The 22,997-nt window shown below is 46.2% G+C and overlaps 1 protein-coding gene across 10 annotated transcripts in view; it reads right to left on the bottom strand.

Annotated features, from left to right (window-relative positions):
- Window positions 1-4,432: 4,432 nt before the first annotated feature.
- Window positions 4,433-22,997, bottom strand: part of PASD1 (PAS domain containing repressor 1) — a 99,464-nt gene continuing 80,899 nt past the window's right edge. For 8 of the 10 annotated variants that reach the window (XM_027716590.2, XM_027716589.2, XM_039381740.1 and 5 more), the window contains 13 exons: window positions 22,304-22,386; window positions 18,752-18,858; window positions 15,932-16,079; window positions 14,078-14,159; window positions 12,711-12,834; window positions 11,817-11,926; window positions 11,262-11,348; window positions 10,224-10,382; window positions 9,525-9,728; window positions 8,470-8,672; window positions 7,478-7,570; window positions 6,793-7,000; window positions 4,433-5,542 (listed from right to left, as the gene is read on the bottom strand). In XM_027716590.2, the coding sequence (XP_027572391.2) occupies window positions 5,372-5,542; window positions 6,793-7,000; window positions 7,478-7,570; window positions 8,470-8,672; window positions 9,525-9,728; window positions 10,224-10,382; window positions 11,262-11,348; window positions 11,817-11,926; window positions 12,711-12,834; window positions 14,078-14,159; window positions 15,932-16,079; window positions 18,752-18,858; window positions 22,304-22,386 (1,779 nt within the window). In that variant the 3' untranslated portion in view covers window positions 4,433-5,371. The remainder of the gene's footprint in view (window positions 5,543-6,792; window positions 7,001-7,477; window positions 7,571-8,469; window positions 8,673-9,524; window positions 9,729-10,223; window positions 10,383-11,261; window positions 11,349-11,816; window positions 11,927-12,710; window positions 12,835-14,077; window positions 14,160-15,931; window positions 16,080-18,751; window positions 18,859-22,303; window positions 22,387-22,997) is intronic. The other 2 variants (XM_027716593.2, XM_027716594.2) reach the window with 2 other exon arrangements.

Raw genomic sequence — 22,997 nt, 5'->3', positions numbered from 1 at the left:
ATTGCATCACCAGGGTGACTTGGCAGCTGTGTCCTGGTTACCCCGACACACTGGCAGTGGCTGTCAGCGGAGGCTGCGCGGTCCTTTCTGGCGGCTGGGCTGTTGCTGTTGTTGCTGTGCACGTAAGATGCCTTCTGTCAGATGTAGTTGTCAGCCCAGGGGGATGGCCAGTAGGCTGTGATGATCCCTCGGTCTTGCAATATGGAATGTGCTGCTCAGGAGCCTGGTGCTGTTCCCTGTGCTCCAGGTGACCGGTGGCAGCCCTGACTGTGCACTGAGCCCAGGGCTTGGGCACACGATGGGAGGGATTGGCTCAAATAATAAAAGTACCAGCTCTTTTCACCCTGGGGGAGAACTGATGGTAATTCAACTGGTAGCATTTCCCAGGACATGGAAATGGCCACTGCCATGTGATAAAAAAAAAAAAACCCACTCAGTTTCCATCCATTCCTAAACGAAGCCACTTGTTCATCACTCTAATGGCTGGATAATAATGTAATTTTAGAAGAGTTTGCTACCATAGTGACTATTAAATAGCTGTGTGTTGATTTTACTAGAAGTTTCTCATTCAGTTGTACCATACAAGGTTCTTGATTGCGATTTCAGCTGTTATCTGGACTAAAGCAGAAGAAAATATTCCAATTTGTTTCCAGAAAAATAGGCTATTTTGTCTTTTTTGCTATAGCCTTGTCACTTTACCAAGAAGGCAACACATTTGTGTTGACAGATTGGCTTTTATACAGTGTATTGTATGAAGAAGTACTGTAAGACAAATGAGGTGTTAAATAAAGTATTGTTTCACTTTAAAAAGAAACAAATCTGTGTTTGAGGCAGTATTATTTCTCGTGATGGTCTGTTGCAGAAGTTCCTTCAAGAGCGTTTTCCATGTTAAAGCCACACTTAGTCAGTGCTTTCCAAAACAAGGACTAAGGCAAAACCCAAGCTGGGATGCCAGCTTCCCAGCAATGGAAGAAAAATGGAGACCCAGATTCTGAGGTCTGGGACTAATTAAGCTTTGTTACAGCCTGAGCTGAGTTCAGTGCTGAGATGGTGAGTGAGACCAGTACTGTCACTCACTTTTTGCATCCAGATGAAACATTTACAGTGTGCAGATGTGTCCACACTGACCCTGATGCCTTGTTCTTTCTAACTGATGCATTCCCCCTATTGCTTCTGGCACTGGTCATGGAAATCCCAGTCTCCCTCTTGAGCCCCATCCCTTCAGCAGTTTGTGCACATGAATCTGTGATGCTGCTGCTCTTGTTCTTCCTGGAGAGCAGGGATCAGATTCTGATCCCCAATGGACCCACGCCACCCAGGGAATAACAACAACACATAGTGTGTAAGAGGCCTTACAAGTATTATTTTATTTCTTCTTATCTTTTTTTTTTTTTAAATACTATGTACAATCTGTTTAAAGCTTGTCAAAATGCACAGGCTCCCATTCAATGGAGCTATGCAGGGACATAGATTCAAAACAAGAATAAAATCTTTACTGTTCATCTTCATAAGACACTTTCTTTTTCCCATTACAAAATACTTTTAAGAATAGTAACATTTATAAATTTATTTATATTCAACATCATATAAAATAAACCAAGATTTATACTCAATTCTAGACTTTTTCTTATTTTCTTTTTTCTTTTTTTTTTTTGCATGGAATATATACAATATGTACAGTAACTTTTCATTGTGTTTGTCAAACCAGCCTGATTATACCCACCAGGCTTTAGCTTATATGTACAAATATGCTAAAAGTGCAAGACTTTATTAATTAAAGCTGCCTGTGTTTTCAGAGGTCTGGAATTGTGTGGCCTATATATATTTATATATAGATATATGTGTGCATACATATATATGCATACTAAAAATACATATATCTATATAGAGATATAGTATATAGGTACTTGTGTACTAGAAAACCTCAGAACATGAATGACTGATAGGTTGACACCGACACTGGAGCCCGACCCCGCTGCAGGTGCCATCTGTCACTTTCCTGCCCTCTGCTTGTCACCAACAAGTCACACTTGTGCTCTCTTGTTGCAGCTGGGGGTGTGTGAACCAAACCCACCAGCAACCCTCAATTCCAAATGAGTCCTAAAAACACAGGTCATAGCTAATACCGAGGTAAACAAATACAAATCAACCTGAATAAAGAGATTTATTTATCCATATATTTTTTGAGAGTGAGTGACAATATAAGGCAAAAACCCCATGGCCCTGACTCAGCCTTCCCTCCCTCAGCTGGAGGCAGACTGAGCAGGGACCGAGCAAGCCCCAGAAAGGGATGGTGGGATTTTGTCCTTTGGAGCATGTCTGGAAAACAAGGCCCTACCTGTGAGGCAGTGCCTGGGACTGTGCAGCCCCCCCTGCCCACCAGCAGCGAGGCCAGTGGCTGGGGTGGGCACTGGGAATAAAGGGGGCACATGATAAAGTGCGTTTTTAGGTCTCTTGTTTCAGCAAGGCTGATCTAACATGTAAACATCCTCACAAAGCTCCTGTGCTCCTCGCTGAGAGGCTGCAAGCAGGGGCACAGTGCCCCCCCAGCTCTCCCTGCCATCAGAAGGGCTGTGCCCATGGCACGGCCCCATCCGGCACACCCACCACCCCCCACCTCCCCCAAACCCCTTCCCAACCCTCTTCTTTCACTCGCTGTCAAAGCCACAGCAGTGCTGGAAAACTGCTCTGCCTCAGCTGCCTCCCTACCAAGCACTGTTAAAAAATACACTCCCCAAGCCCTTGACCCCAACCATCACCACCTCTGAGATTGTCACCTGCCATAGGTGGCTCATGTGTAGTGTTGGGACACTGCACACCAGCCATGGTGGTGCACTGGGATGATGCAGGTTTAACGGGCAAGCTCGACCTTTCCCTCCTGCAAGCCACCCTGAGCCACAAACTGTACAGTGGTGGACCCCTAACACAAATGTATGTTTGCCTCCCCTCTGACATTGTGTTCCAAGGCTATGGTGGGAAAAACCCCCAAACAACTCCCAAAAATACAACGCCCTCCTGCCACAGCCTCATGAGCAATCCCGCTGTCTTGAGGAGAGGGAGACCCTAAAAGTCATAGTGCTTTGAAAAAAAAAATAAAGTTATCTACCCCAAGGGCTCTGTGCTGACCCTTGTTGCAGCACAAATGCCGGGGCAGGAAATCCCCCCTGCTCTCTCCAGGGCTTGGGCTCTAAGAGCCAAGGGATGACGTGTTATTATTTCAGCTCCAGGTTGTTCTGCAAAGGCAGGTGCTCCACATCCCACTACCAGCAGTGCCGTGGCTCTGGCTCTGCTGTAGCCAGAATTTCTTGTTGTGGTTTGAAATGAAGGGGCTGGTTCAGGCTGTGTCTGAGAGCAGCTGCTCTGCTGCCCATTGTCCAGGGCTGCATGTTCTCGCTGGGCTGGGGCCCAGCCAGGGACTCAGCTGACAAGGCACAACCCTGGTTAGTGCCTTACACCGGCCCCCTGAAAGCTCCTGGCTGGCCCCTGCTCCAGCAGCCTGTCCTCCCACCATCATCACCCCAGGCAATGTGGCACAGAGAAAACACATTCCCTTCCCGAGAAAAATTGCTGGGGAACAGCCTCTGGTGTACAGGGGCTGGGGGAGCCCTGCTGGACCCCACCAGGCAGCAGGGACGCTGCAGCCAAAATCCTGTCTGAGGCAGAACTGTCACACTTCTGTTTCACTCCTGAGTTCTCCAGGAGACTCTGGCTGCGATAGCCTTGTTCACCCACGCTGAAAAAGTCCTGTCCTTCTGCCCCCCAAGCTCAGCCTGGGCCCAAAGTTAACAAAATCCTCCCAGTGCTGCAGCACAGAAAATGTGTGGCTTCTGGGGGCAAGTGAGCCAGCTATAGACATACAGCTACAGCTACAGCTACATAGATAGAGCTATAGACAGATCTGTGCTTATGGCATTGGAGAGCTCAAGGTACCATTAGCTGTAGCTATTGCTTTGACACGTTCCCACTTTCCCCTTTTTCTTGAAACACAGGGCTGCTTGTGCCAAAGGCTGCTCCACCAGTAACACCAGTAACAGTGTCCACCTGCTGCAGTGCTACAAAGAGCCAAGTAAGCAGCTTGCACAAGATAAAAAAGGAAACAAATGCCAAAAAAAAGGCAAAAAAAAAAAAGCACGGTTTGCTTGGTTTTGACATTACAAACTAACCCCTCCCTAAACTTTGCTCTGACTGTCAGGTGGACCTTTACTGCTAGATGGACTTGGTCCTAACTAATCATTATTTTGCAAAGTAATGGCCTAACCCATCTCCTGCCTTTGGCCTCTAACAGTGCCCATAGGTAGTACTCAGCTACTAACGCCTCAAAAATGTACATTTTCATTTTTCCTTTGGAAAGACACAAACAGTAGGGACACTTAACTATACACCCACTGAGGAATAAACTTGTTTTTCAATTCATAAATATAAACTTATAGTTAAAAAGTGACAATTTACAAAAATACAATTTATTGCTGACCCTATGGGCTTGTAACATCGCTTGTGTTGTGATCATATATTTTGGGTGTGCCAAATTGAAACATGACCTAGCAAAACCAGAAAGTTTGCTGTCATATGCCAGTCTATGCATGTTTGTTTGTTTTATGTATAGAAACATACACAACTACGTCACTCTAAATGAAACAAAAAAAACAGAAAAAGAAGGAGTAAGGATTCTTTGTCTGTAACCTGAAAAATATTCGGCTACAGGGAGTAAAAACCCTATAAATTTCTATGCACTTGTTAACCAAAAATAAAACATGACAAATATTGTACTAGCTGCGATGTGAGCTGGTATAACAGTAAGAAATTCAGGCAAAAGTGGTGTTATGTAAATTAGCAGCATTATCCAATCTCCTGGAAAACAAAAAACTGTGGGACTGAGGTATAGAAAAAAGGGGACAAAAAATCCACAATGGACCTACTACAGCAAAACGAGTTATGTACACGGTAATCCAACGGCGTCCTGTGGACCAGTACAGTCTGTCTATGTGCTTCAAATGCTGGGCTTAAATTCACAGTGACTTTCAGCACTGAAGTCCTGAATGGAAAAGGGTTTTCTCCATTGCAAACCAAGCTTCGAGGCGACCTGATAACTGACCTCCCTGCAGCCAGAAAGCCACTGCCTCCAGTTGCACCACGGTGCTAGGCCAGGGCACAAACAGCTGCCAGAGCAGCATTACGGACTGGCTGCATGGAAATCCCAACGGATAGGGTGCTCCTGGAGCCATCCATCCCCACTGGGGACTGTTCCTCCAGCCACCACCTTCCCACAGAGCCCGACCTCACCCGTCCCATGCTCTGACGGCACCGCGCTCTCCCCTGCGTGCGCCCGGGGTGCTGAGCAGCTCACGTGGTCCCTGCCTCCCAGAGCCAACATTCAGGGCAGCTGCATCTCGGGCAGGTCAGGCAGGTTGCAGGGCTGGCCCTGCGCGTGGTGGCTCTGCTGCTGTGGGTGGAGGAAGTAGCTCAGGGGGTTCTGCTGTGGAGCGTGGGGTGGCTGGAAGATGCGCTGCGTTGGACCCCCAGGCACCAGCTCAGGACCTTGCATCTGTTGGGAGACACAAATCTGAGAGATCAGACCTGCCCCATCATCCAGCCACTCCCTCTCTTGCTGCAGGGCCAGTGCTGAGACTCATACCCAGGAGTGTGTGTATGAAGTCCTAAAGGTAACCTCTACCCACTGAGGGTACGAGTTTTATCCCTTGGGATGCTGCTGCTGTCAGCACAACTAACAATGACAGAGAGTACGGAAGGGAAGCAGAACCCATCTGTCCTACCATCCCCATGGAGGGCCCAGCAGGAATGGAGACCTTCAAAAGCTACTTAGATGCATGGTAAAGTGTGCAGGATGTGCAACTTTCATATTCCATGGGAAGGACCTTCAGGCAAGCAATGAAGAGGTTGTAGAGTGACCTCAGCCATGTACCACCCTGTGGCCGGTATCCCAAAGACGGGGACTTACTGGTTAACCCCCTATGAAAGGCATTGCAATACCAAAGCCTGGTTTTCTGTTGCCCTGGAGTTACCTATCTGTCCCAGCATCATCATTCTGCCATCCCTATTGCTGGTCCTCTGGACCTCAGTGCAGCCCATGAGGACACGTACCCAAAGTGGGGATGGCTCATGCCCACATTTGCTGACAACAACAATTCACTTCTCACAATAAATCCAGTCCTGCTGTGTGGCTGCTTTCAGCTCCTGCTGCTTTCTTTTCTACCATCTTTGCCTGGAGGACCGTAACTTACCTCTGCCAACCAGGCAAGGCTGGGAGAGTATGTTAATAATTAATGACTAGTTTCAACAACCCCTCTCCTTGGCAGCATCACTGGTTCAGCATACACTGATGAAAACTGTGTTGAAAAACCAAAATCACCTTCTCCAGAGATTTGTGTTGTGAAATACCCATTTATTAAAACAGAAGCCATGATAGCAGCTGGTAAAAACCTTGCCCTGCTGAGACATAACAGTAAGAGGCATGTTTTAAAAACAGCTTCTCTCTTATCATGTTTCATGTCTACAGTAAGCTTCCCACCAGAGCTCCTCTGTATGAAAAGCTGTGTTTTAAAAACTGAACACTAGGTGATAACTGAGTGTGTGGGAAAATAATGGCCTTGAGCAGGTGCAGTCAGCCTAGAAAGGCTGAGCACGTGGCTACGTGCAGATACAGCGGGAACGGAGGATGTGCAAGTGCACTGATCAAGTTTGATCAGGCAAGTAAGCCCCATTCCTTCAAAAAAAAAAACCCCAACCGACCCCAAAGCCATCCCTGTGCCTCCTCAGAAACCTGCGCTCCAATACCTGAAGGTAGAGACGGTGCTGTGGAGCCTGTTGCTGTGGCCACTGGTGGAGATGAACCGGTGTGTTGGCCTGGTGGGATGTGAAGCTGGTGTGTGGGATCATCAGAGATGGGGAGAAAATGGGCGATGGGGCTGGAGGTCGGACGGTGCTACAGGTGACTGGCTGTACCTGTACTGGGGGAGGCAGGGTCTGCTGCTCCGCAACGAATCTGCCACGAGGAGGAAAATCAGGTGTAAGAACCCAAACCCAGACCCACCACTAGAATAGGCACTGAGGAGTCCAGGTGGTGCAGGAACCAGACTGGAGCAGGGATTGTCAAACCACACAGATCCTGGCAACAACAGGCCCCAGATTTCCCCCTCCCCACCAAACACGGACTGGAAATGCAGAAAATGAAGTTTTTTAAGGCTGTACATCTCCATGTCTTGGTTAGGCAGTTTATGATTTGCAAAAGCCAGAGAACGGTTGATTCTTTTTTTCCAAAGCACTTTATTTATCATAAAGTTTTTTGTAGTTAAAAAATATTCTCATTACTTTTTCTCCTAACCAGTTGAACTTTTGCTTCATTTCAGACTGAGACTGTTCGTGTTTGCGTGATCAGGTACAAGTTTTGCCAAGTTATTTTTAATGCCATAAAGTCCCCTGCTAAAACACTGCAGGAAAACAAGGGCCAGCAAAGACTCACTTTCCTTGCTGCCTGCTGGCACTGCTCTGCACAGCCTGGCCACTGCTGTTGGCTGCAGGCATCATGGCTTGGATGGATTGATCCAACAGCATCCTGTAGTGGAACAAAACAGAGGATGGTCAGGGAAGGGAGAGGTTCAAGCTCCTGTCAGTCTCTAGAAACAAATCCCTGAAAATTCTCCATGAAAGCAGGCAAACCACCGCCTTGAAAACTGGAACAGGATGCTTCTTATCACATCACATCTCTCCTATGGAGACAGGCTGAGAGAGTTGGGGTTGTTCAGCCTGGAGAAGAGAAGGCTCCAGGGAGACTTTTGAGCGCCTTCCAGTGCCTGAAGGGGTTTTCTACAAAGGTATATAGTGACAGGACAAGGGGAGAATGGCTTTAAATTGACAAAGGGCAAGGTTAGATTAGATCTTAGGAAGAAATTCTTCCCTGTGAGAGGGGTGAAGCCCTACAAAACTGTGGCTGCCCCACCCCTGGAAGTGTTCAAGGCCAGACTGGACAGGGCTCTGACCCACCTGGTCTAGTGCAAGGTGTCCCTGCCATGGCATAAGGGTCCCTACATGCTCTTTAAGATCCCTCCCAACCCAAACCTTTCTGTGATTATATGATTCTAATGGACTTGCAGAGGTGAGCTGAAATTTGCTACATTTTTCATGTGAGAAATACATTTTATAGATGATGAGACCTCTACGGTTTATCCTGTTTCCTTAAACAATATTTTGGAACAGCTGGATCTTGTAGGCCCTGTCTCTCTGAAAGGCAGTTGAATAGTTTGGGACAGTCATATATGTTTTATATGATGTTTCCAGCAGCGTATAAAAAAAGGCATTGCCATAGCACTTGTCCTGCCTGGAGAAAAGGCACTCTAGAGCTTCAGAACACGCAAGACACAGGTTTGGGAAAGACTAGTTTTTCCTGTTTACTCCTCTAACAGCAGCAGACGTCCAAAGCTTACTGAGTTACTTGGAAGGCAGGGCTGTGGGTACCTGAGGCTCCTGTCCTGGCTGTACTCAGACTGTGGTTGCCTCTCGCTGCTGTCAGGTGGCATCTGTGCAGCCACTGCAATGGGGTGTGTTTGTGAGAACACCATGGGGTTGTTGTAGAGGGGCACTGAAATGCTTGCCTGCCCTGGCAGACACGCTTGCTGGCCTTGGTTTCCTCTCATTAGGTGCTGCTGCTGCTGCTGTACCTGAAACAGAGATACCCATGTAAGTTTTAAAGCTCCCTAACAGAAGGCTAAAATAAGTGCTTACAGTGTGCAGATGGAAAAAGGGAAAGGAACAATAGGACATTGTTCCTGAACACAGCAGTAGAAACAGCGTATCTTTTCAGGACAGCCAACCCATTGGCATTTATTGTCCCTGCAGGGCAGGTGCTGGCATTGCCAGCAGCAGAGACAGACAGTCCCTTGAGAAATCAGAGTACAAAAGGATTGAGGGGGAGGAGAACAGCTTAAGAGGGGAAGTGTAAATTCAAAGTCCCCAAGGAAAGCTTCTCATCTGACCTTTAGAGCAGCAAAAAGAGCTCAAAAAGCCTTTTTTGCTTTTGGAGAATTCAAGTCTTTCTCAAGGAGAAGTGACCATCTTAATAGTGGATTTAGATCTAGTGATGACAAAACTGTTTTTCAAACCTGCTTTCCAAGACTCTTCGGGCAGAGGAAAACTAATCTTTCGAAACGATGCCTACGTTCCTGTGTTGTGAAGCCACAACTCTCAGCGGCTACAAACGAGCATTGTGTTGCAATCACGAACACAAGTGACTGAGAGCCCACACTTCCCACTCAGTTCCTCCCCAGGGTCACCAGGAGGGCCCAGCAGTCCCCGAGTTCAAATGCTTTTCGGCTACCTGGCTTTTACTTTTACTGCTGAATGACATTATTCACAACTGACTCTCAACACAAATTCTGTAATGCCAGCAACGCAGAAAAACCAACACAGAGGGGATGCACGGGACCATGAGGGGGAGGGCAAATATTTAAAAGGCAGGCAAATATTTAAAAGCCAGGAATGGGAATGATGAAGACAAGGAAGCAGGCAGTGACCTGGGTGGCCATGCTGTGGGGGTCCCTGAGGAACTGGCGCGGTGAGGGCAGGTGGGTGCTGCAGTAGTGCTTCGTCCCCACGAGGCCTGGCTGTTGTGACTTCTTGGCTGTGCTCTGCCTGGGCGTCCCCTGGGGCGGTGGCCTCCTGGGGCTCGGGTGCTGCACGTTGTTAAAGACGACAGGGATTGGCTGCTGCATCAGCATCTTTAAGTAAAAGAGACACATGAGTTGTTGGTAGTACTGCCTGGGAGAAATAACACTGCAGCAGCAGCATCTCCACATCCGGGGGCAAACTGAACCAGGAGTAACAGAAAATCAAATGTTAGCTTGGGTCAAATATTTATTCAGAGCCATGACCATTCCAGATCCATTGTGTTTGCTGTTTTTCAGGAGTGGCACAAAGGATCCAGAAGCACTGATCAGATACTGAACCACCAAACTTTTCGTACAGAGAGGACTTGGGATTAATTTGGGATTGCTTTTCCTGTAAATCATGAATATTACTGATTCAATACTTAGCCACGTACTGATGTCACTCAGCTCTCTGGAGACACCACTCCCACGCCTGAGACCAAATTACTAATTTGTCCAGAGTTCATTTCCTAATGCTTTCGTCACAGACAATTTTGTTACTGATCTGTGTGCTCAAAGGAAAAGCAAATGGTTGGTGAGTTTGAGAGTCCCTGGGACAGCAAGTACCTGCAGGTTGGAGTCCTGCACTAACTGGAGCTGCTCCTTGATGACGTGGAGTTCTTCTTGCTGAGTCTTGATGTCAGCTTGCAGTATGCGAGTCCTCTCCTCCAGCTGCTCTTTCAGCTGATGCATCATCCCCAGCTGGGTCGGGAAGTGGTACACGGGCTGCAGATAACAGAAAAAAGGATCACAGGGTAGGACCAGTCTGCTACTCACATTCATACGTGATGTTGGCTTCAGAAAAATGACTGCTTTTCAGTTTTTGCTGTAGAAAAGATGGTGCTGACAAAAAATGGCAATTGCATATTTAAACAAAGTACCACTGTAGTTCCAGAGCGGGAACACATCTGGCTCACACTCAGTGCCTCCCTCCAGGTGCTGGTCTATTAAATTTCTGTGTTTATACACGGGTAACACCCTGCTGGTTTTGGGCCACCGCATCCAAACCCTTGCTACACCTCCTGGTTGGGCTTTCAGTTGTGCTGCTAATTTGTCAAATGTCAGGCCCAAGTTACGCTGCAATCCCACCTGGGGGTCCATCCTTCACACCTATGCTGGCCATCTTCAATTCCTGTTTTATAGTCTGAACATTTACTACACTGACATCAAAGCTCTGTGAGGATGGATCTCACTGTTATGATTTATGACTCCCACATTTTTCTTGTGGATTTTGTTTTTTCTTTTCCTGGCCTAACTCAAATCTTCCATGGCATCCCCAGGGAAATAAAACTTCATCATTGTATCAGCCTGTAATTAGCTGCTACAGATTCAGGGAGGAGCCTTCAGCAGCCTCCAATGCTTTTGACAAGTATAAAACTTCTATACTATTTCCTTGGGTGTCCCACTTGCTCTGTCTGCTCACTGAAATAAGTGGTTGCAATAATTTGGTTTCAGGTAAATCTTAGTAACAGCAACAGAAAGGGCACAGAAACCCTGTCCCTGCTCTGGGACGAGCAAGTAAGGAGGCGGGTAGTGAATCAGAGCCACCAAGGCTGCCCCAGTGACTGGTCACACCACTGCACTTAATAAAGATAAACCACGTACCATCACAGGGTGCTGGGAGGGGACTGCCAGCTGAGCCACAGGGTGCTGAGGGAGGTGTTCACCAGGGGCTTGAGGAGTGGCTATGGCCTAGAAATGAAAACTTTGCCTTACTGTAGGTCCATAGCACCTCCAGCACAGAGCTGGTGCTGCACCCGCCCATACCAGGGATGAACAAGTGCAGGGAATTAGACAACTCCATGTGCAGGTCTGAGAATCACTCTGAAGGGAGAATTTAAGCTCCTGCATGTCCCTGCTAATTGCAAGTCCTTAGTGTCAGCATCCATTTTGGATAAAGGCCATTTCATGTGTACAAACCCCAAGAAAAACAGGCTGGTGGCGTGAGAAGCCATTTAGCCTGGAGGAGTAAAATGAATCCTGAAAGGAGGAAGCAGAGGAGCCTCTGGCATCCCTCCACTGGCTCTGCCAGCCAGTGTTGCTCCCCACAGCCCCGAGACATTCCAGCACACTCAGAGCGGGGGATCCAGCATCTTTGAGGGAAAGATCAAGGTTTCTTTAACAGCCTCAGAAAGGCTTTTCCTTGCCAGGACCACTGACCTGAGTGCTTCCGACTGATGCCAGCCGCAGGGCTGCCTTCTCTGCCTGACCCCCGGGCACTGACGGCCGGGTGGGAGTGCTGGTGTCCGTGCGCCGCATGGATGACGTGGCTGGAAAAGAGACAGTTCACCATGATACAGCAGCCCTGTGCCTGGGTACCCCGGTTGAGCCTGAGTTCTGCATATGCAGATGAACAGTGACCCAAGCGCTGCCAAAGTGGGTCCCCAAACTGCCCCTCTGTGGTCCCTCTGGCTTCCTGCCCGACTCATTGGGGTCCATTCTGATGCCAACCTCATGTCTCAGTCTGCCCTCCATGGGTGTCTCCAGAGATTCCCACTGTCCCCATGGCAAGTATTTCAAGAAAAGTCTCCTGAGTTGTTTCCTACACACAGCCCTGCACGGGCACTGTGGGTACCTCACTGTCACTCCCAGGGCAGGGGTGGCATTCGCAGGAGCTGGGATGAAGCTGCCAGCAAGGTAGGCATCCTTCTGAGCTCCTTCTGCAGGGATTTAGCAGTAGACACCCCACAATAAAATTATATTATCCCAAAATAAAACTTTTGTCAGTAAGATTCGGGGCTCAGTCAAGCTAGCGAGCCACCTCCTGTCCTCTGAGCCACAGCAAACAGCCGTGACCCTCAGCCGGTGACAAGCCGAGGGACAACTGCTCTCACACCAGCAGTGGGCTAAGAGGGAGGAGGCAGCACGTCGCCGTGGCTCTGTTGCTGCACCGTAACTTTTTATGACACGGTATGTCGGTCCCAGTGCTGAGCATTTCCCTCCCACCCCGGCTCGGTCACCTCCAGCAGAACCCCAGTATTTTGGAGGCTGCTCTGCCCTCCAGCCCACTCCTTGCCCCCATGCTGGGCTGTCCCCGGCCGCGTTGGCACCTACACGTGGAGTCGGAGAGGGCGGTGTGCGAGGAGCGCCGGGAGCTGTGGGATGACAGTGACACTCCCTCCCGGCTGGCGTCCTGGCTGCTGCCGCACTGCCCCACGTCCAGGTAGCTGCTGTGGCTCTGCGGGGAGCGAAGCACAAGCGGTGAGATCGTCAGTGCGGGGGGGGATGGCACTGGAGGGGACCTCCACCTCCCTGACCATTTGTTTGCAGAGAAAAACAACCGGCTGGGTGTGCAGCACCAAATCCCGCTCACTCTGTTCACCCTAAAGCCTTCAGGTAGACACGACCTTCAGAATCATGCCCGAGGCACCCCGGCTTGGGGAGGTGCCTGGGACACCCATCTGATGGCAGTGAGCAGCAGTGGAAGGAACACACCACGTGTCAGGCAAATGCCATGGGGATTCCTGCCTGTGTCCCCTGCTCCAGCGTGCCACCCTCCTGCTTCCCTGCCCACAGAGCTGTGGGCAAAAGGAAATAAGCTTTTATAGTCAGCTCCTTTCTGCCGGATTTCTTCAGGAGTGTCACAGCTGGTTGGCTGTGGCACACTGGGGTGTGGTGGCAGGGGGGAATGAGAGAAGGCAGCCCGAGGGGCTGGCTGGGGAATGGTTTTATCCATTGCAGAGATGGAGAGAGATGACCTGGAAGATATGTGGAGCAGTGACCTTGTCAACTGGGCAGGTGTGTTGAGATGCCAGACTGATTCAAGCCATAGAAGTCAATGCCCTGGTCACAATCCTACACCTGATGCGATCCAACAGTAGAACTAAAATCTGGGATAAGCGTTTTCCCTTCGCTTCCAATCTTCATCTGATTATCAGTGACAACTTGGCACTAGCAAAACAGGTACCCTGTAATATTGCCCTGCACTTGGATCCTCTGCACCTTACTAAGGGTGACAGGTACAGCAATCTAACCTCCATCTCCAGCTCTGCTTTTCTGCTTCTGAGCTAGGGAGGTTTAACCTATTGTTTGTGTAATGGTCTCAGAAAGATAACAAGGAGCAGAACAGAGAAATTGAACTGCTGAATTTGCAGTTATTATGGAATCAGAGAATGCTCTGGGTGGGAAGGGACCTTAAAGATCATCTAGTTCCAATCCCTCTGCTAAGGGCAGGGACACCTTCCACTAAGACCAGGTTGCTCAAAGCTCGTCCAGCCTGCCTTGAGCCAAGTTGGGCAGTTTAGAGCTATGCAGAGGAAAACTTCTCAGGATCTGCCTGAGTCATAACCCAGCTGAAGGCTTGGAACAAAATGGGAATAAAGAAAAAGGAGAAGCAATAACAGGTATTTTCCTAAGATTGGTAAGTGACTACTCGGTTTGGTTTAAACACCTTCTTACTCAATTGTGAAGGGACACGGTACCTTTAGAGAAGAGGATGCCAGTTCAATTGATGACTCTTCAAGGCCAAGATCTCGCCTTCTCTCAGCCCGAACTTCTGCATAACTAAAAAACCCAAAAAAACCAAAACCCATTTCAAATCCAGTTTTTCAGTCTAGATATTGTTTACTCTGTGGTAACTATCTTACTATACAGGCTGCTGTGAAGTTTTCATATTGAGTCCCAAGCTTTGCACAACGCACTCACACTCTCTCAATATAAAAGGTACTTAAAGAAACATCATCATAGAGCCTAGCAATCTGTGAGTAATTCCACAGATTAGAAACAACAGAGCAGTGTCCCATCCCACTGCACCCAGGACTGCAGAGCCTGTAGGATCATTCCAAGCACAAAAGTAGATGCTCCTTTGCAAATTTTGGCCCTGGATGCCTTCAAGTGAAACTAATCTAAAAGCAAAGTGCACTTGGCTGTTGAAGACAAAATGAGTGTCTTTGTCTCAATACAATTTTCCTAATAAAAGAGTTTCCCATTTTCCATAATCAGGCAGAAAAATGGTCCTACAGCTTCTGTGCAGGTAAACTGCCATAACAAGAGTACATTCATTTTCTGACCTCGTGATGAACAAGAATCAATTTTTTTCCATGTGGTACAGTAGCTCAGTAATCCCTATGCCAGTGCCTTCGGGAGGAGGAACTCAGTTCCCTCTTTTTGAGGGTGCACACAATGTGCTGCATCAGAGTTAACACTCTGCACTCCACTGGAAGCTCCAAATACAAACCAGCAGCTGCTCAGGTGCAATGCAAGGTGCAGGAATCCCCAGGAATGTGCCTCTAAAAGTGTATATTTGCTTTCCTAACTTTTCCCCCTCTTAAAAAATAAAATATTTACACTAAACAATGCCACATGATTCACCACTGGGATAAAACAGAGAGGATGTTTTAAAGATTCTCTGAGTGCTCATTAGGTACTGGAAGGGGCTCGAAGGTCTCTACAGAACCTTCTCTTCTCCAGGCTGAAAAGCCCCGACTCTCTCAGCCTGTCTTCACAGGACAGATGCTCCAGCCCTCTGATAATCTTCATGGCCCTCCTCTGACTCACTCCAACAGGTCCATGTACTTCCAGTTTACTATTGTTTGCTCTTCTAGATGTTTGACAAGAAAAAGAGGGGGACCAGAAAAATATCACAAATTGATTCCTGACAATAAAGAAATACACGGGGAGCAATAAGTCTACTCAAGTTAATAGGGCAAACCAGTGTGTCACTATTTTTTCAAGTCCTTCAGTAAATATATTCTCACTCTAAACATAGTCTTTTTTGAGTGGTAATGATGGCAGTGGTAATAAAGCAGATCCCCCTCCAGAAGGTTCATATCACAGAGCATCCCACACATGCACTGCCTTCCAGCATGGGTTGGAACTCAGGGTAAGCAGCTTTCCACTAGGGGAGGATCTTGAGCTGGATTTGGGGTGAGGAATAAGGCTTGCAAGCCAGCAGCTAACTTCAAGTCATAAATATTTAAAACTCTGATCAAAACGTTTTGTAGGAGATATACAATCCCATTCATGACCATAAAGCCATCTGATTCTTAACAGCTTTAAATCTTTCAATGGCCATGTCATCACTAGGGATAAAAGGGGAATGTAACACTCTGGTATACTTGGCCAACAGTGGCTTCCAGGTTTTTGGCCCGGTTGATGAAAAAGGAAAAAGAGTAATGAAAATACATGTTCCCTGTCATAATAGTTTTATGGAATTACATTCCATCTTAATGTGTCAGTAGGCACAGCAAATACTTGGTTAACACAAAACAGAACTAGAAAAAGTAATGGCTGAACACTGAGACACACTCTGTGAAGGGTTTGGTGCTTGGTCCTACCTAACTACCAGGTGAGTGCAAACGATGAATTCGGGCTTGGAATTCCACTGGTGGTAGGTGATGTAGTAGTGTGTCTGCAGCCATATCCACTGCTGGCCTTTGGTCAGGAATCGATAGTAACAGGACTTTCCTTTTCCAAACTGCATCACTGTTTAACAAAAAAAGAAAGCAATTTATAGCAAACAGGGATTTCCTGGTGCAAAGGTAATTAGAAAAACCACTGAGTGCCACACACCTCTCACAGACTGTGGCAGTGCCAAAATGGTTCTTGAGCTTTATAAACACGACAGATGATACACAACCATGTACTCAGCTTTTGTTTGGGTCCTTTTCTGCTAACTTTCAGGAGTGCCCTTTGGTATTTTGAGATTGCTCTTATAACTGGTATAACTATCACTAGCTATATACCTATAATTTATTCATGGGCTCCCCTGAAATAAGCATAAATAACACTATTTAAAGTACTTGCCTTTCAAATGTACATGAGAATGCATTTCAGACACTGAAGGTGTGAAGTCAGAATCCCAATAAACAATAAGATAGTGGAGTTTTAGCAGTTTAACTGAGAGTTTTCTTCCAAGAGATCACCTAAATACAGCAGACCTGGTACATATTATCAGCCTACATCCAGAAAAATCTCAAGTGCTGTACTTCAACTGGAAAATAATGAGGGAAACTACATTAACCACACTAATTGTTCTGGACTGCTGGGAGTACAAAATGAAACATGTTCACATAAAATACCAATAATTAATGTAAACTAACATACAAATGTGGTTTCAGCAAATCCATTTCACTTGGCAGTAGGCAAGATGCCTGCCCAGAGTTGTCAACCTAACAAACAGGAACTTATCAAGCCACACTATCCCATGTGTGTTCACTCACCATCACTCTACTTTGTTAAAACATCAGGACTAACTTCTTTAGTGATCCCATTAACAGTGATGGCCTTTAGATGAAGCACTTAGCAGAGGTCTTCTGGCTAACATGCTGTGCCGGGGATCCCTCAGCTCCTGGTCATGGCAGAGATGTCCTGGAGCAACTTCTCTAAGTCATTTTGCCAGCACCTTCCCTTGTGCAGTAAAATTAAAAGACCCTTTCCTACAGGTGTGTTGTGCAAATACTCCTTTAATATGTAAGAGAAATCCATGGCTAGTAGGGATGTAGAACATAAATCATGCAATCAATTCTCTGCTGAGTGATCTGACCCTCTCTCAGTATAGTTTGTGTCTACATCAAACTGCACACACACATTACTAAAAGGACACTGTCTGCTTAAGTAGGTCACTTCTGTCTGAATGGTCTTTTAAGCAAACAGGACTAAGAAGTACTGTATGTTAAAGCAATTAAAACACTCCATTAATATTCCCATCGACACACTTGCTGAGTTTGACACGACTTGTGTCTGCCCCTTTCACAGCCTCCTCCGTGCACTCAGTCAGGCAACCTGCCTCCCTGACAGCTGTTGTACCAGTGCTTTGCCTTGACAGGGCAGAGAAATCAGCAGGGAAACCACAATCAGAGAAGTCATCTTCTCCATCCTCTACTAGGCCCTTCAGCACCTCATACATGTAAAGTGGAAGAGGGTACTTGGTAGAGATGGGGGTGGTTTGCAACTCAGAGGTGAAGCAGCTTGTCTCACTCCAGTGGGCTGGGGGGCTGTGGAATTTCTTGGTCCCTCCATTGCACTGCTCTGCATCTCAGAGTAATTACAGCATCCCACTTGCTCCACTCTCTGGGGTGTCCTTGTTTCCTTTTGACAAAACACTCTCCTTTCAAGCAGAGATAATAGAGAGACAAACAGACAGTTTTCCCACAGGAAACCTCTAAGTAATATTTCTTAGCAAAATATCTGATTACCTAGATGCACTTTACAAAGTATGTAGTCATTTTTTATTGCAATTTTTGCCTGGCAAGGCAAAGCCAGTGGAGGACAGACATAATTCTGGCTAAATATCTCAGTCTGAAATGTACCTAATAAAATGGAAAAATCATGAACTCAGGGGTCAGGCATCTCACATCTGGTAGGAACAGCACACTGATTAAGAGTAGACCACATATGCAGACACCTCTTGCCCTTCCTTGCATCAGCTCTAGCCTTCAGCAGGCTGCACTGCCATGGTCCTCAAGCGAAGTTCTCCCTGTGCCCTGGCTCCCACAGGTCACACTATTTCTCCTTGCACAAAGATGAACTCAGTCGACCTTCTTTGGTGTTCATACATCAGCCTGAAGTGGACTCTTCTGCTTTGCTGCTTTACTTTCAGGTCGACCAAACATGAGCCATCTTTACCCACAGGGAAACTGTATTTGGTACTTCTGTATTTAAAAAAATTCTGAATCTCCAGAAGCATTTTACTAATGAGTAAGTGAGGTTCACAACAACAAGCTGCACAGGTAGATGAACCAAATGTTGCTTTCAGAAGGCCTTTGGGTGAGCTGAGCCCCATGGCTGGCTCTGGAGCCCAGGGTGAACAGCAAGAACACATGAACTGCGACAATCAACAAAACTCACAGGGTTTTGGGGCTGCCCTCACAAACGGGGGGCAGAGGGGGAAAAGTTTTGACTTCCAATCTATTAATCTCAGACAACCTGTGCTCAAACAAGATATCTGCCAATTTAGGAAACCTGCACACACAGTTCCTGATCTGAGTGAATTCTGCAGATTTCAACCTCCCTGGTAAGCATCAGCTATGACAGTCTGCCATGGAAAGAGAGAATTCCCTTGTGAAGAAGATGCTTTTTGTGACGACAGTAAAGGGTTTTGCACAAGTGACAAACGAGATCAAAGACAGGCAGGCTGCAGAGGGAGGGGAACTTACAGTGTTCATGGCACCTAGCAAGAAGCTCCAGGTCATCTGCGTGGTAGTAATCATACCCTGACGTTCCCAGAACCTCAAAGGGTAAGTATCCTATAATAGGTGGAGCCCTAGAAAGGAAGCAAAGGGGAGGGAATGAGCACAAAACCTGATGCTTTGACACCCTGGCAGATAGGCTGTGATACCAGCAACAAAAACCTCGATCGTTCACTCGGCAGAGAAATCAGGAATGGGTTTTCATATACGCAACAAGGTATCGTCACAGACAAACAAAACAAAAAAAACCACAGCGAGGGAGAGGTAAAAACTGAGAAAATGAAAAGGTGTGTGTTTACTGTTTCATAGCCTATTCATTACGTGGGTGTAGAGAAAGGCACGTACGTATGCGAGTGACTCAATTCATTAAGGATGCTTGTGAGACGCAGCTTGAGAAACGCTACAGCTGCTCCTGTGCATAACAACTTGGAGCTGGAGTAAAATTATCCAGTAGGTTGGATGTAAATGTCATCTGGGTAGGAACTGTAGAAGAAAGAGCAAGTGGGAAGCTGCAGTGTGTGTCAGGACCAGCTTGGGTAAGAGAAAAAGCAATGGCTCTCATGGAAAAACTTGGGAAATTATAGCCAGCAAAAATTCCTGTGCTGGTAGTATAGATAGCAATAGGTACAGGGCTGATTTAGGACTGCTTTAGCTTTGGCAGGTAGATAAGGAATCAATGAAGTATTTAGATAGGCACATTGCAGTGACTTACCTCACTATTGTGCTGTCAATTCTAGATTTGTTTGTTCTGGCTGCAGGATATGCTGATAGTGTGGGGCTCACCTGCCAAGATCAGTGTGTTTCTCAGGAATAAGGTGGTGGTGTGTTAGTGAAATGGTTAATGACTCATAACAGGGCAGGCTGAAGGGGATGGTGCCTTATCAAACCTGCCTCCCCCGCTGCCTTTCTCTTGGTGTGCTGAGTGCTCTTAAGGAAGGTGAATGCCATAAAGTGGCTAAGAATAGAAGTAAAAAGTGATTTAAATATAGTACATTTGGATTTGGATGGATCAGTCCTGAGTTCCTTGGTTATTAATGTGGGAAGTTTTCTCTCTTGGTTAAGGCACCCAGCTCTACATTTGCACTCCTAAGAGGCACAGTGCACATAGATTAGTCAACTTAAGAGAGGTCAGGCAGGTCTATAACCTCCCTCTTCCCCACAACTGCAGGCAGCCTGGCACCAGATGGGAAATGGGGAGAAAAGGAGGACAGCTAGGGGTCTGCTAAACAGCAGTCCCAAGAGGATCAAGGTTTGAGCAGGAGTTCCTGAGTCTCAGCACAAGGGGTTAGCTGGGAAAGCCAGTCCTCCTCTCAATAGCAAATCTCTTGAAACAGTGTGTGCTGAGTACGCAGTGGTCTCTGCCACAATGCAGCTTTACTTATTCAAGTAACTTTTCATAGACACTGTGTTCCTTTCCCTCATGTGACCCAGATTTCTGTTAATGATGATAATATGTGTATTTATGAAAGTGTCCTTCCTTGCTGTCTCTTTGGAAGAACACATCACTTTCTCTCCTATTTTTGATGACATACTTATATTCAATACAATAATGTCTTTGAGATGCACATCAGATAAACACTTAAGCTGATCAGGAAAGTAGTATACTTTCCTGAATATTGCCAGGGCTCTTTATATGAGAAAGCAATCACAAAATTTTCCTCATCTGTCATTTGACAAGGAGCTGCCTTGCCTGTGGAGCAATTTAAAAGCGTTTTGTTAGCTTAAGTTCCAGCCTTGAGACCTGCAACTCACTGTGCAAATGGGAATGCAGAGTCTTCAGAGAGCCTTTCAGATGCACTCTTTCAATAAATGAAGGGAAAATAAGAACAGTACCACAGTGCAGAAGAGGAACAGATCATTATGAAAACTGACAGGCTTTCTTCCTCTACACATATTTACATAAAGACCCAGAATACAGATTTTCCCTGTTTTTCTCATGTTATTCCAGATCTGCGGAATCCTTTTTGCACTATCTATCTTTACTCTGATTTAAGTTGTGATCATGATAGGAAAGGTCCCGATTCCAGCTCCTGCTGGGAACCCTCTGCCCCTGCTGATGGCATATCTCAGCATCAGGCAGCCTGTGTTGATGCAAATAAGCAAGAAACAGCAACATTTCACAGCATCCTGCAGACTGTACTGGAGAGCAGTTTGAATCAATGATTAAATGAGACAACCCCCACGATCTCATGCTCATTCTTGGGTCTGAGCTCACCGCTCGCATCTGGGGCTGTCACAAACTCTGCCTCAGCATCTGCATCAGTTTAATTTCCTCTCAATAACAATGGTTTCCTCGCTGGGGGTATCAGTGGGACTGGAGTGGCTGCAAGCACCTGGCACAGAGATTCCTCTCTGAGTCATAACCCAGATTCATCAGAAGACTCTTTGTCAGGTTTCAAAGTAGTTCCTGCTCACCTTATTCACAGGAGCTGCTGGGACACAGCACCTCACTCCATCAGTGAAGTAAGGGGCTTAGGGCTCTTTTACAAATCTTAACGTTAATGAGTTGATTCTGAAAACATGCATTATTGGACAGGCCAATTAAAGTCTAACAAAGCCACTCCAGCAAGATTTCCATACACAAGTAATGATCTGACTGTCCCAAACTAAACAGCATCAATTGTAGGGCTGTCACAGGGTCAGTTCCTCCATGCTTCAAAACATGATGTGCGAGGGATACATCTTGTGTACTATACAAACGAAAGTTATAAAATTAATAAATAAGCTATAAATTAATAATAATTTATATTTGCTCTCTCTCTTTCTTGCTTTACATGTGCAGATGATATTTAGGGTTTTTTCCTGACGGATATTTTTTCCTTACAGCCTTATTTACCAGTCTTCTATTTCTAGTAATGACTATCTTTGCACAGCTCACAAGAGGAGGGATAGCGGAAAGAGTAGGATTTTGCAATGTGCTTATGCATATATGTCAAATACAGAGAAGTAAAAGTGAATAAAACCCTCTAGCTTCTTTTGAAGAAAATGAATCCTATATTAATCAGCTTAATAAAGCAGTTCCAGTCTGTTTCATTCACCAAGCTGAATCCTAGCCCACCGTATGGCATTGTCAAAAACTAATATAAATTAAATCTTAGAATCTGCTGCTTTTTCTTTTATTTTCATAAATTCTATCATTTCTCAAGGTGAAAAATCAAAAACTTATTGACACCGCAAAAGGTTTAGAAGGATGCCTGGAAGCTGTAGTGGTAAAACAAAAGAACTAAACCCACACAGGGAACAGGACTGACACTGCTCAGTTTCAATGACTTATTATCTTGGTGAAGTTTGACATTTTTCTAGATGTTTTCCAGCATTTTTTATGGTTTCTTACCTGCCTAAAATATGGAAAAGAGTGAAGCACTTAAGGATGCCTAGTAAGTTCACAATAGTGTTACTTACTCAGTCTCACCTAATTAGAACTATTCCACTTGGGATCTCTGGCAATAGCTACACAAAGTTTCTTATTTTTAAACTGCAGTTTATTTATTCTTCAGTGATTAAACCCAAATCTCTTACCTGTGGTCCAAGAATAAAAACTTCCATTCTAAACTATGCCTCGACGTGAATTCTTCACATGGCTCTTCAACGTTGCAGAGCTCCTGCAACACAGTTGGCACATTGAGACATTTAATTCTATGAAATGACAAAAGGAGCCTGCTATCAAGACCAAGGATACATCTTGTTGACATAATAAACCATAGCAAAATACAGTGCTTATAAAGCACTTGACTTATTTTCCTCTAAGGAACGTATACACCTTGTTTTATCGATGCATGAAGTGATGAAAAGTGGCTGAATAATTTACCCTGAGCTGAATTTCAGAGCTAGGATAAATAGTCCAAGGGTCTCATCTTGCACTCTGTAGGCAAAATTTCCCAACTTTTTGCAAATACTGGTATGTGAATATGGATAATTAAGTGGCTAATGTCCCCCTTGAGCAAGCAGCACCTACGGTTGTTATCCCTGTCATCACTGCACTGCACCACGGGACACTTACAGACCAGCAGAAAGATCCCATGAAACACGGTTTCAACCATGAAAGACTGTTTTAAGGTGCAAGTGGCTTCCTTACACCAAGGGTGGTGGGATGCATGCCTTTGAAGGCTGAAAATTCCCAAGTGGTGTAGCTGGTCACCTTGTCCTGGTGCTTCCTGGGCTGCCCGCGCTGGGACAGCCCATCACACAACAACCTCTTCTCGCTTTATACCTC

The sequence above is a fragment of the Pipra filicauda genome, unplaced genomic scaffold (assembly GCF_003945595.2).
Source record: "Pipra filicauda isolate LSUMZ 115617 unplaced genomic scaffold, ASM394559v2 scaffold239_size1682155_pilon, whole genome shotgun sequence".
NCBI lineage: Eukaryota > Metazoa > Chordata > Aves > Passeriformes > Pipridae > Pipra > Pipra filicauda.
The sequence above is the reverse complement of the archived record's forward strand: the minus strand, read 5'-3'. Positions and strand labels throughout refer to the sequence as shown.